Below are 14,536 nucleotides of genomic sequence, written 5' to 3'. Positions count from 1 at the left end.
GATGCGCATCATAAAGTCGCATGAGCATTTGGAAGATAACTTTTGTTCTGAATGTTTTGCCAGTTGCACCTCCTCCAAACAAGAATAAATACAGTGCTTTGTACATGTCCATACGCTTTTTCATTGCAATGTCTTTGGTAATTGCTTGTTGTTCTCTATTGAGAATTCTTCTTAATCTATGATATTCTGCATTTGTGAGTAGAAATGGATGCTTTGATAACTGGAATTCGATATTTAGTTTTATTTTTCTTTCATGGTGATGGGAATGTTGTAAATCTATTTCCAAGTCATATTTTTTGCTAATTTTTCAGTGGTTCTTTTCTTTTTCATTGTATCAGTGGGATCTTTGGTGCTATTTTGGATGCCTTGAATGAAATTTTCTAAATCACCCCATAATGGGTTGATATTATAAGTGAAATTGGACTCATTTGTTTTTATTGTGTTGTCATGTAACATATAAGCAACTTCCCATGATAGCAAGTTTTTTATCAATGTACTTTCACTTTTTTCAAATGGCACATATAGCAAAAGCTTTTCTCTGCAATAGTTTTCATAGTCAGTGTGTTTTTTGTATTTCACGAATCGTATGACTTTTGGTTTTTTCCTTTTCGAAATGGGTGTGCCATTTTTGTTGTACATTGAAGCAAATTCAGCAAGGCATATATGTTTAATAGCATTAGGTCGATTGATATAATAATCAATAATGGAACTACACATGACATTTTTGGAGTTGTCATCTTCCTATTTTAGCAAGAATGATGGTTTGAGGATAAATGTACATTCGTCCACTGGCACTGTGTTTATGAATATGCATTCTCGTGAACTATGATTCAATGGAAGAGAAAGTGTTATATGGACTGCTTGTTGAGCTGAGATCTGTTGGAGATTAAGCAAAGCATTGCCCAATGAGCGTATCATTTCAATAGCATTTAGCTTGCTCTTTTCATGTTCTCTTCTTATCCTTTTAAATGCATTTGTCATTGATTTGTCAACTTTTGTCATGTAAGAAGTGAAATATGATGCAGTTGCATATGCATTAAGGACAAATTGGGCATCACTATTTGCATTCCATAGCTTTGGCATATTCGTGGCAAAGCTATTATTCCAAGTGTGCGAGGGTTTTCATTGCAATAAAATCATTGGTTGCTTCAATGTACTTTGTATTGCCAAGATGTAATCAGTTTCAATTAAATGCAATTCATCCAAAAACTCGTCAAATGTGTTTTTGCTATTATATTGTTTCTTTTCCAAGATGTTATATATGAATTTTGTTTTTTCATTTAATGTCTCATCTACCAATGCAATATGTTCAAGAACTTTTGTGCTTTTGATCGGTGGCATTGGGAAGGTATATCTGCAATGTGATTTTTTCCTCTTTTTGCAACTTCTTCTATGGTGGTGTTCATGTATTTTTGCAAGATATGGATCAAGGTGATCTATGCTACAAGTCAAGTAATTGTCAACGAAGTTTTGAATGTTAGAATTACTATTAACTCCATATATTGGTGCATTTTTTACCAATAACAATCCATGTCCATGTTCGCTTCCTCTATTTTGAAATTCAGTTACAAAGTAGTAATCAACTATCTCTCTGAAGAATGTTTTTTCTTTATATATCATTTTTTAAGGCATTAATTCTATGCCTATAATAACTAGTACAACTTATTGTATTTTTTCTTATGAGATAGTCGATGTTATAGTCTTCTATAGTTTCAATATGTTTTTTCGTTTTCCTTTTGCTATGTAATTTGGTCAATGTATTGACCAATGGAGCCCATCAATGTTCAACACTTGTAAATGTGACGAAGAACGTTGGAGGGCCTTGTTGACGTATCATGGAAAATATATTTTTCTTCATTTGTTGTAGGTAATCAGGAGAAATTCTTATGTGCTTAAAATCAATGTAACCAATGTCACCTTTAAGAATATTGTCCAAGTTTGGTTTATATTTAACGTATTTTTCTAGTAACTTTCTTCCCTTTAATTTCCCTTTTCTAATTCTTATTGAAATGCATGCAAGGACATTTTCAATTATTATTCGAAATGTTTTTAAAAACAAATTTGTTGTGTGGTAAGAGAAGTCACCAATATGGTGCATTAACTCCCATTGTGTAGTTTTTTGGTACCAAAATCTCTCTACAATGTCACCATTACATGAGTCTCAAAAAAAGAGGGTTGGAAAGTTCATTTCTCCTACATATTTGTCTCTGAAAATTCCAAGGGGACGCTAGCCTTCACCTGGAGAAATTTCAATGAGATTGTCTTCTAAATCGTGGATGCATTGGGATACTATGTATTCGTGCACTAATGTTTCAGTTGTCATTTCATTTTCTTAATCGCTAGTTGTTTGATCTTTGTCTTCAATGTCACTATTTTCAATTGGAGTGTTTGAGGTAGTTGATTGTAGGATGCTATCCCAATTTTTATTTATGTGTATGTTTTCAACTCTATAAAGGTGTTGAGAACATAGTTCCTTCAATGTTTTCATGACAATATGCACACAAACTTTTCCTATTTGAAATGCATTTTTATATTCCAATCGTCTTTTCAATGCAACAACAATTATTGTTGTGTTTTCCATAGATTGTGATAGTGCAGTTTGAACAATGACTATTTGGACAAGAACATTGATGATCAACCCTATTAAACCCATTTGTGATTGTTTGTGGCCCCATTGTCTTATTTTTGCAAATGCAATTCTTAATGTTATAAGACGTTCTTCAAGTTCTGAGAGTTTGGCTACAACTAGCAATGGTTTGTTTCGCCTAATGTTCTCAGGTACAACAAATTGTGGAAATTTTCCATTTCGAAGTGTTGTTTTGCAAACCTTGCATATTACTTTGTTGGGCATATTTCTATCATTCTTAGATAAATTTACATATATTTGTTCGAAGTATTTTCCAATCCTTTCCATATTCTTGTGAAACTTCAATTGTTTAAATATTGGACATTTTTGCTGAGGTGTGTCCTCTATGTTGGCTAGGTAAATTGTTATAGGGTTTTGCTTGGATAATCAATTATGTTTATTATGTGATTTTTGTTTGCATAAATTCTTATATTTTTTTGTCTGTAATCATGCTAGTTGTTTTAATATACGTACATTGACCCTATTATTTCTATCTTTGTCATTGGCGTAATACCATATTGCAATTTGTCTTCATGCACATGTGCATTTTTTGACATAGGTCCATGTTGTGTGTGCTATGACGTTGTTTCTATTGGAATAATTGGACAATCTACATTGCTTCTATTGTTATGTTCATCTATTGGCAAAGGTGCGTAATGTTTGTGAAGTGAATCTATTTCAAATGACACTATATTGTATGTTTGACTTGAAAAGTTATTCTGTGATTTTTTTTTTGCATAAATTCTTATATTTTTTTGTTTGTAATCATGCTAGTTGTTTTAATCTCCATACATTGACCCTATTATTTATATCTTCTATCATTGGCGTAATACCATATTGCAATTCGTCTTCATGCACATGTGCATTTTTTGACATAGGTCCATGTTGCGTGTGCAATGACATTGTTTCTATTGGAAGAATTGGACAATGTACATTTCTTCTGTTGTTATGTCCATCTATTAACAAAGGTGCGTAATGGGTGTGAAGTGCATCTATTTCAAATGACACTATATTGTATGTTTGACTTGAAAAGTTGTTGCATTGGTAGTAATTGACAATGCTCCTAGTTACAGAGGACCATTCTTGTATGTTTACTTTGAATAATATCATTGCCCATTGCAAATAAAATGGCCCGCCTTCTATTCCACCTTTTTCAAATGGCATTGCCATATTGATAAGGTATGTTTTCCAATTTGCAACTTTTTTTTGAGTTTGTATGACATCTTTTGATAGATATTTTTGTACGCAATGCAATAAAGCGTTTGCATTGCACATGATTGAATTGTAGAATGACTTCACAATGAAAAGTCTTAAGATTTCTATGTCAAATTCAGGTGCAGTAAAATGACAAAGTGCAAATAACATGCTATCTCCACAAATGGATATAGTGTTTGTTGCTTTATGCAATCTATGGCCTTGCATTCATCATTCATTATTTCCCAATAGGTTTGTAATCTTTGCAAGGAGGAGGAAGGTATTCATTGCATATTACAATTGACTGAGCTATTTTTTTTTACAACAATGGTTCATAGTGCCCATTAGAGGGGTTCTCATCATGGAACAATATATGCAATGGATTTGTCATTTTGTTTGAATTGAATAACAAATACCTCTTATTTTGTTAATGACCAAATTCCTATTGATAGAGTTGAAAACATACACATAAATAAATAATTTAAGAGATGGTAGGAAAATTATTCTTGTCATTGAACGATACTATTCATTACTAACCAAAAGAAAATTAAAATCTAGTGAATTAACCTAAATAAATGTATAAACATTGATAGCATGAGACATATTCATCTTAAAATCTAAAACACATAGAACAACACACAGGAAAAGAAGTTACAATTACCAAACTGCACAAAAGGAAACCAGAGACAAGAGAAAAGTACAAATATTGCAAGAAGCCATACCTTCAATAAATTGCACAAATGCTACAAATGTTCTTTCGCAACCAGTTCCTGCTACCTCTATTTTTCTAGTGATTTCGCTCAATGTGAGCTCCGCTACGTCGTGAATTCAATACTGCAATGACCTAGTAAGTTCCAGAAATGAACGACTAAGATTGAGCGAGTGCAAGTTGTAAACACAAATCAATGGTCATTTTTCTTATCACGATAAATCTGCACAAGTTACTCATTGGCTATTGCATAATAAATTTGCATAAGATATTCAATACATTTTGAGAAAGTTTAAACAAATGAGTAAACTCTGTTACTGGAAAGAAGCTTAAATATATCAATTAAGTAGGAAAAAGAAATTAAGTATACGGTGTACTCTCATAACAAGAATAAGCTTCAGATGTATCAAGCACATCATCAAGATGTGCTCAAAATTGGTGAATTGAGCGAAGTTTCAATTTCTGTAGTCCTTATGGCTTTTAATCTTGTAGCAGGGATGCAAATGTCATAATGTGTTCTTTTCTCATGGTACTTTTTTATTGCAACTACACATACATGTAGAACATCAGTTAAAATATGAAATTTGAAATTTCATGAAATCAGTGATTACTGATTTGAGTAACTTCAATTTTCTTTTCAATTTTTAAAATATGAAATTTGAAATTTCATAAAATCAGTTATTATGATATTGGAAATTTTAAGTTAGTGATTTCATTTAATTTAAATATTTTTAATTTGTTTTTCAATTGTTAGAATTTATAATTTTCTAAAATTAATTATTATTAAAGAGATGGATGATTATGTAGTTATATTATATATCATAAATACGTGTTATATTTGTTATATATATTGTAAATATGTTACTTATTATATGAACTATAATATATAAAAAAAAATGCATAACATATATAATAAACACAATACACCTTGTATATAACTACATATATAACGCAAAACAATAAAACATAAATAGTCATGAAGAGACCACGTAAATGGTAAACCCACAGGCCACCAATCAATGTTTACGATGCGAAATTTAATAGATAATACAGGGCGGGCTTGCTATACAAATTCCATATCATGAAAACTATTGAAAGGTTAATAAATATCGCAATGAGTTTTACCATCACATTGTTTGTCACTCAAATCCCGCATTGATCAGTCAGTCCAGATCACAGATAAAATCAGATCACAGGGTTTCTACCGATAACTCATACCATCGCTGGGCCGTGAACCGCGATTGTCAATTAACATCAAATTTTATTTAACGATAATCACCAGAGGGTCTGTAGGTCCAGGGCTCATTAACGTATTTCTATTTTCGTGATCTTCATTCATTGGTAATAAAAGCATCAATGATATTAAATGCATTTATAGATTTACGGTTGAAGTAATGTGGACTTGATGTTAAACGCGACAGAGATTTCGCCCTTCGGTAAGTTTATGAATCCTGAAATTTGAAGGTTTGTTTTTTTAACTTTACTTTCCAATTAAATTTGTGTAATTTGGTAGGGATTTATGAGGTTTGTCCCTAATTTGGCAGGGATTTCTGAAATTTGTCCCTAATTTTGTAAGAATTTCTGAAGATTGTTTTGAATAAGAAGTTTGAGTTGTGAATTCAAAAATTTTCAAATCACACACTTTAAATAATAAGATCCTACCAAAATTTACTTCAAAACTACCCAACCTAGGATAGTTAGAAAACGCCCAAATATTTCATGCTAATTCAAGCCTGAGCTTTAACTATTCGTATAATTTAAATCATTGATGCCAAAGATTTTGAAATTTAGCATTCCAATCAGCATCTCGATAATTAATTAGTTACCGGGCCGGAAAATATTTGACGCTTTGCCTCTATCTCCGGCCTGGATTTTGTCTGTCTGCCAAATTTGGCATACATGAAGGCTTCCCGTCGTGAATTCATAGAAGATTTCCTCTAAATTACGAGATTCATGTCTTAGGAGTTGGAAGGTTAGTACAGGGTTTGAATTTGAATTTTTGTAGTGATTAGGTTTCCAGCCAGGAAATTCATAAAGCCGTTGTGATCAGGATGACAGCTGAAGTCAGATAACGATTTTGGAAGATACGGTTCAGTTTTAGCGTTTTTTTCTGGAATAAAATGGGTTGGTATTACCGTAGAAAGATATTTACATAGACACCAATAGAGCTCCCTCTAAGTCAAAAAAGGACACCAATAAAGCTCAGCCACTGGTTTTTTAGCCTTGCTGGTGCACCCTGCACTCGGTGGGATGTATGAGATCGGCAGAATTTAATGTAGATTGGTAATAGTAATAAATTGGTTGAGACTTAAAAATATGTGTTTTATAATTCTGTTTAAATCAGTTTGATACGATATATATTAAGGAGTTTTCATATGAATTTGATTATGATTTAAATTCTAAAATAAGAAAAGAAAAATAAATTATTTTTCTGTTTGCATTTCATTTTTATATTAATTATTTGTAAAATTAATATAAAATTTAAGTTATTATTTTAATATTGTTTCCGATATTTTATAAGTTAAAATGATTTTAAAATAAACATTATATTTGATAAATTAAAAATAAAATTTAATATAATAAGATTAAAAATTTATCTGAAAAACATAATTGAAAATGTAATATACATATAAATGTATATTAGTAAAAATCTATGGTTTTATGGATCACTAATATCTTATATATACTTATTATTTTAAATAATATAATTTTCCTTTGAATAAATAGTGAAGATGATATGATTTTTTATTAAACAGCTTCAATCATGACCAATAATAACCATTATCACAAACAACCAGCATTATTCATTACGTAGGGAAACATAAAACAACCAGCATTATTCATTACGTAGGGAAACATAAAATAGTACAAAATAAATGATCGACGTTGAGATGCCCATAGAAGGTATCTTTCTGATTGATCCATCATTGATTTTGGGTTTGCCAATTTTGGGTTTGCCTGATCATGGATTTAATTGGATGCTGCAATTGGTGGATTATTTTTTCAGAGTGAAAATCATCATATTATATATTAAGGAAATATAAAGCAGATACATAAGAGCCAATTGCAGGCGGATGCCATCAGTTCTATACATTATGGATTATGCAATTGCTGCAATTGGTGGATTATGCATTCCTCGGTAGGGCATTAAATTGGGCTTTTCACGCAGGAGCCAACAATTATTGTTGGCTTTTCATCTTCAATCCTCGCTTCCAAATGTATGTATTACTGTGTTCTGCTTTTTTTGTTTTCTTGTTAATTCAACAGATTTTGTACAAATCTTATTGATTTTAGATTTTAGGCTTAAAGTTATTTTTGCAGGATTTTCTTATATTTAGATTTCAGGCTTAAGCAATTGTTTTCGTGGACTCTGCGAACTAGTAAATTTCTTTTGTACAAATCTTATTGATTTTAGATTTTAGGCTTAAAGTTATTTTTGCAGGATTTTCTTATATTTAGATTTCAGGCTTAAGCAATTGTTTTCGTGGACTATGCGAACTAGTAAATTTCAAGAATGGGCTGTTTAACCTTAGAAACAAAATCTTAATAACCCAATTCAATTAAAATATTGCATTCGTTTCCAGTTTGTCTCTAAACAAGACTTATTGTTCCTTGCCCATACTTCTAAAATTACCAGATATATTATGTGCAAAATAGGGCCTAGTTGCACAGGTGAGATGTTTTAAGAATCACCTACAAATAGGAATGGAATTGGCACTTCCAACCGTACGACGAGTAGTGTCGCTGAAATTTGTTCAGATTGCTTCCTTAGGGTAAATTTCTCTACGCCACGTTGCAGGACAACCCAATTCGCTATTATGACACGTTGCAAGGTCCCGTGACACGTGCTAAGTGCCTTTCGGTGTACTCTATACTGCGTATTTTCACAAAAGCAGGGAGGAGACTAAGTGCAGTAGAAGATCGTGGAGATTAGAGGAATTTTCCTTTCAAATCCGAAGGATCCACGACTTACATTCGCTTGTAACGTGGTCGAATCGAGTGTTAAGAACCAAGCAACAAAAAAATGGGGACTTCTCTGTTGGTGTACATGCACTAGCTGTAGACTAGCCGTAGACTTAGACTAGCTGTAGACTAGTTGTGCTGGTGTACATGCACCTAGATTAGGTCCAGTGAACTCATTGTTTGCATGCATGCGGCACAGCACACTTAGCTTTAGTTAGCTTTAGTTATTGCATGCACAACTAAGCTTAACTTAAGTGCTTTTATGTATTTATACTAAACCTCATAATGTAGATTTACTTTTCATTCTTTCTCAATTCTTGCTCGCTTTCTTCTTTGCCTTGCAAGCTTGTTATTGTTTTGCAGATCTAGATCTATCTGTGTTTCTCAAAATCTTACATGGTATCAGAGCACAGGGATTTGTAAATCAGTGCACAAGCAATTTATTTGCAGGTTCAGAAGATTGAAGCAACAACAAAGAATGGAGTCTAAATTGGAGTTTCCACCATCGGCAATTCTCACTCCATATAACTATTTCGAATGGAAGCCAAAGATTCAACTTCATCTCAGAAGTAGAGGCTTATTTCGAATAACCATGGAAACGGAAGTTGAACCAACATCGGCAGTGGAGAAATCAAGATATTTCAATCGCATGGACGAGGCCTTCGGCATCCTATGTTTTTCTATTTCTCCGGAACTGCTATTTTATGTTGAATCATGTTCAACTCCAAATCAGGTATGGAAAATTTTGGAAGAATTGTTTGGAAAACAAAATGAAATGCTTAAAATGGTAGAGGATTCAATTGCAATCTATAGAAATTGTCATGAAAGCTTTAGCTTAGAACCGGAGGACCCTCATGTCGCCAGCCTGTACGCCACCAACTACGTCCAAGGTCTCCAAGAAACCGACGGTGGTGAGTACGAAGACGACGATCCTCTGGATTCGATTTCGAACTTGCGAGAGATTGAAAGGCAAACAAGCTTACAACCCGATGATGACCAAGAGTTCGAATTCACGGGTTTCGTCGTCGATCAACTGGTCTGCGCGGGAAGCACGAATATCGTTGAGGGTTTGGACGCCCAAGAAAAGGGCCACCCCGATAGCCCCGATAATGAGTCCTGGACTGCCAACAAAGCGCAGAAAGTGGCCGCTGCCAAGGTCCGCCGTGCTCAGGAAGCTGTGGTGAACGGGCGTCCCTTCTCAGAAACCCTCGTCCAGGTTCTCTACAACCTCAACGACCAGCTCCAGACCGAGGACATCGACATTCCTCTCACGCAAATCCGTCCTATCAAGAAGATCGCCATCGTCGTCGTCACGGGCGATCGCGGCCTCTGCGGCGGTTACAACAATTTCGTCTTGAAGAAGGCCGAGCGCCGCATGGCGGAGCTTCGCGAGCTCGGCATCAATTACACAGTCGTCAGCATCGGCAAGAAGGGCAACTCCTACTTCAATTCGAGTCTCATACAGGCCGCCGCGGAAAGCCTAATGTCGTGCTCACCAACTGAAGCAGGAGGAGTTCCTCTCAGATTCACCAACGATCTTGACATCGATGATTATGCGCTGGAACGGCCCCCAGATTGGGTGGTCCGAATTCGCCTACACGTCGCCCATGGAGGGCCAACCGGTCTCATGGCGTGGGACACCTCGGCCTGGCCTTACTACGACTCGGCTCTCCAGACGCCGTCGGGTGACAAGGACAGCAATTATCTGCAGGCCTGTAACGAGAAGGGTAAGGTGTACATGGCTACCCCGAGCCCTTGGTTCTTCAAGAACATCCAGAGCGATAGCTGTTGCTCGTCGGCGTGCATGAATTCCGACGAAAATAATTGCAATTGCCAAGTGAAGGGCAATTATCAAGGCCCGGGCCTCTGGCTCACCCGATGGCAGCAGATCATAAGCCTCAACCCACCTCTAGTCGAGATCGTCACGTGGAATGACTGGTTGGAGAGCTCCTACGTGGCACCTCCGCTGAGCCAAGGCGATAACGCCAAGAGCGTGGCGAGCTTCACACACCAGGCGTACCTGGATCTGGGCGAGCATTACATCCGATGGTACAAGACGGGCAGCGAGCCCGCCGTGACAGAGGACGCTCTCTACCTGTTCTATTACACCCAATCCAAGAACGCCAATGCCACCATCGACAGTTGCAAGGTGTTGCACTCCGATGAGCTGAGCGATAAAGTACACGTAACTACAGTACTGACAGACGCTTCCATGGTAGTGTTGAATTCTGGGAGCGCTTCCCAGACGTTCAGTGCTCCAGCGGGGATTAACACATACAGTATGGATTTCAGCGAAGGGCAACAGTCTGCCACGGTAAGCCGCGGAGGATCAGTAGTGAAGTCAGTGAGTGGAGGCATCCAAATCAGCACCAGCGACATCTCCCGCTTCAATTTTAACGTTTATTCCACTTCTGCATGATCATATCATGAAGATTTATCTCTATTTTTGCATTATATTTGAGGGGGGTTTTCTTCCCACTGGGTTTTCCCTCTTTCCTCATTTTTATGCATTGTATATGGGTACCTAAAATGGCCGTGTTGCCGGGACTCATTCATTATTGCATCACACTCACCTAAGTTACGCTTAAGGGGGGGTGTTGGTGTACATGCACTAGCTGTAGACTAGCCGTAGACTTAGACTAGCTGTAGACTAGTTGTGCTGGTGTACATGCACCTAGATTAGGTCCAGTGAACTCATTGTTTGCATGCATGCGGCACAGCACACTTAGCTTTAGTTAGCTTTAGTTATTGCATGCACAACTAAGCTTAACTTAAGTGCTTTTATGTATTTATACTAAACCTCATAATGTAGATTTACTTTTCATTCTTTCTCAATTCTTGCTCGCTTTCTTCTTTGCCTTGCAAGCTTGTTATTGTTTTGCAGATCTAGATCTATCTGTGTTTCTCAAAATCTTACATTCTCCATCTATAGAGTGTATGTCTCCTGAAGAGCAGGAGGTAAAGGATTTAGCGATACAGGTGGAAACCCTTGGGACTCTGCCCATCCTACAGAAGGCCTTCAATAACTTGGCTGGTTCCGAAAAATATTGCCTCCTTGCATCTACATTGGAGGTAATATTTTACTTTTCTTTGTTATTAAATAAATTTAATGGCAAATTTGCATTAGGTTTTCAGGCCATAGATATTAGTACTAATCGTCCAGGTCAGGGACACGCATTTGGCCTCCGCCTCCACAGGTAGTAATATTTGTATAGGTGAGGTAGTAATATTTGTATAGGTGAAAAATACCGAGTGGTTGTATTTTGAAACAAAATTTTAATAATCCAATTCAATTTTCTTCACAATCTTAATAATCCAATTCAATTTTTTTGTTTTTTATTTTTATTTCTATAATTAGGCTCCAAATCTACAATTGAAATATTGCATTTCATTTCTAGTTTTAAATATTTCATTCATCTCTAGTTTGTCTCACAATAGCATTTATTGTTCCTTATCCATACTTCTAAAATTACCAGATATATTATGTGCAAAATAAAGCCTATAAAGCATGCCCTTACAATTTTCTTTACGCCATATAGAAATTAAAATTTGAAGCTAGGTGAACTTCACCAAACTATTAACATGATCGAACCAACGCAGAGCAGGTGCGCAGAAGGGTGGTTCTTCTTTGGAAGCACATTTGCTAGCCTTCACCCCTAGAGAGTGGGTTATGAGTGCTTACAAGATTTTTGCTCACCCACAATACAGAACACTCAGCCTCGCTTTCAACTTTTCTGTTCAAATACATATCAAAAGTAGGATGGGATATAAAACCAAAAAGACTTCATAAATAACCCACAATCCACACTGGAAGAGGCCTTCCCTCTCTTTCTTCTCTTAAATAAAAAGAACACTCTTGTCTCGCTTTCAACTTTTCTGTTCAAATACATATCCAAAGTAGAATGGGATATAAAACCAAACAGACTTCATAAATAACCCACAATCCACACTGGAAGAGGCCTTCCCTCTCTTTCTTCTCTTAAATAAAAAGAATGCTTACTGATTTTTTTGGACAGCTGTTAAATAAAATTAACACTTACTGAATTCTTTCAATCTAGAATGGAATATCTAGAATGGAATACTCACCAATTTCTTCTGAGCATGGTTTTTTGTGAGCCAAAAATACAACGGGAAGAACCATAAACAGTGATCCAGAGGCAATAAAGACCAAATACATTCAAGGAACTATAAACTGTGACCCAGAGGAAATAAGGAGCAAAGAAAGGCATTTATCTCAATTAATTGACATTCATGTGTTTGGACAGAACATTAAAGTGGCCATACCATTAAGTGCTCTGAAATATATTGGAAAAATCACTTCATTAAAGCCAGAAATCTTCTGAGGATACTGCATCATTAGATTTTCAACTCTTTGCACCAAATTTATTTAGGAGAAGTGCATTCATCAATCACTTCATTAAAGCTAGAAATCTTGATACTGCATCATTAGATTTCCAACTCCTTGCACCAAATTTGTTTAGGAGAAGTGCATTCATCACCTGCCATGATTCATTCTACTGCGATTGATTAAATTCAACCTAAATGCTCATTATTTTGAGAAGACATCAAACTAAGCATCATGGTGACTAAAGATGATATGGAATATTAAGCACATATGTCAAGTCAAAAATCATTTTGTAACATTTTAAAACTTATATAAGTATATAATTGAAAAGTTATTAATATAACATATCGACATTTACATTTAATATTTCACATACTATTACAATGACATCAATAATATTCAATTCTATGTTTCCATTTTAAATCATTTAAAGTAGAAAATTATACAAATTATTAAATTATAAAATATCTATTTAAAATGATATATACTAAACTTTCTTCTTTAAGAAAGAAAAAAGAAGATTGAACAGAAAAGAAAACTAAACTCTGTAAGCTTAAAATATATAAAAAATAATTATTTTATAACAAATTTAAACTTTAATTCATAATATAAAACTATCATTAAATCAAATCATAATGTCAAATTGATGGCTTCTATATATATAATTAAATTGATTTGTAGTTTCATATTTATAAATAGTTATAAATTATACATTGAGAACTGAAAAAATTAATATTAATTAAAAATATAAAATAACAAAAATATTAGAACATGTAAAAAGTAATTTAAAAGTGCTCAGGGTATTATATTTCACAAACTTTGAGCACTTTCTTAATTAAGAGAGTTGTGAGACTGCATTTCCAAACTATCTAATAAATACATATCCATAATTGTGTAGACATTTCCACACTATCTAATAAATACATATCCATATTAGGTAAAAAGTTTTTTAATTAAGAGAATTGTCAGAATGTTCATTGTTATCGTGTAGACATTTCCAAACTATCTAATAAATACATGTCTATATTACGTAAAAAGTAATTTAAGAGTGCTAAGGGTATTATATTTCACAATCTTCAAGCACTTTCTTAATTAAAAGAATTGTTAGACTGTTCATTTTTATCCTGTAAACATTTCCAAACTATCTAATAAATACATATCCATGTTAGGTTTTCTGCAAGGCAATGTACCAGAAAACAATCCAAGGACAGAACAAGCGTGCAGAAAACAATCCAAGGGCAGAACAAGCGTGCAGAAAACAAAACAATCGAAGGACAAAACAAACATGCATCTCGCATATGGCCTCGGCCACCATAGCCTTCGTGGTGACCACAGTAACCATACCTAAGACCAAAAATTTGGTATGAAAACTTTTAAATCTAAAGTTAACATTGTAGAAACCATCAAATTTTAGCCAGAACTTTTGTACCCTGAGAACTCAAGTAATGATTGCTAAATAAGAATCCCTTTTTTTGCCCCAATCATAAATTAAATAAATTTAAAGTCATAATTGTAAAAAAAAATTATTTATAAGTTCTATGTCCACTTTATATGTTATTCAGAAATTTTTGGTCGACATGAATTTAATTGAAAGGTCAATGTATTTTTGAATACGTTCCTAATGTGGAACAGGGATAGTAAATTAAAATAAATTATAGATATAAATTCATAAATTCTTAATTCTGTAATAAAATATTAA

The 14,536-nt window shown here is 34.4% G+C and overlaps 1 protein-coding gene across 1 annotated transcript; it reads left to right on the top strand.

Moving 5' to 3' along the window:
• The first annotated feature begins 8,955 nt into the window (after positions 1 to 8,955).
• LOC149149761 (uncharacterized) lies at positions 8,956 to 10,934 on the top strand. Its single transcript, XM_089439743.1, has one exon. It carries the CDS (start codon positions 8,971 to 8,973, stop codon positions 10,909 to 10,911), a length of 1,941 nt encoding a protein of 646 aa, XP_089295869.1. The 5' UTR covers positions 8,956 to 8,970; the 3' UTR covers positions 10,912 to 10,934.
• Positions 10,935 to 14,536: the final 3,602 nt, after the last annotated feature.

This window comes from Pinus tabuliformis, chromosome 9 (genome assembly GCF_031772625.1).
Source record: "Pinus tabuliformis cultivar Carrire ecotype Pingquan chromosome 9, CPIR1, whole genome shotgun sequence".
Lineage (NCBI taxonomy): Eukaryota > Viridiplantae > Streptophyta > Pinopsida > Pinales > Pinaceae > Pinus > Pinus tabuliformis.
The sequence above is the reverse complement of the archived record's forward strand: the minus strand, read 5'-3'. Positions and strand labels throughout refer to the sequence as shown.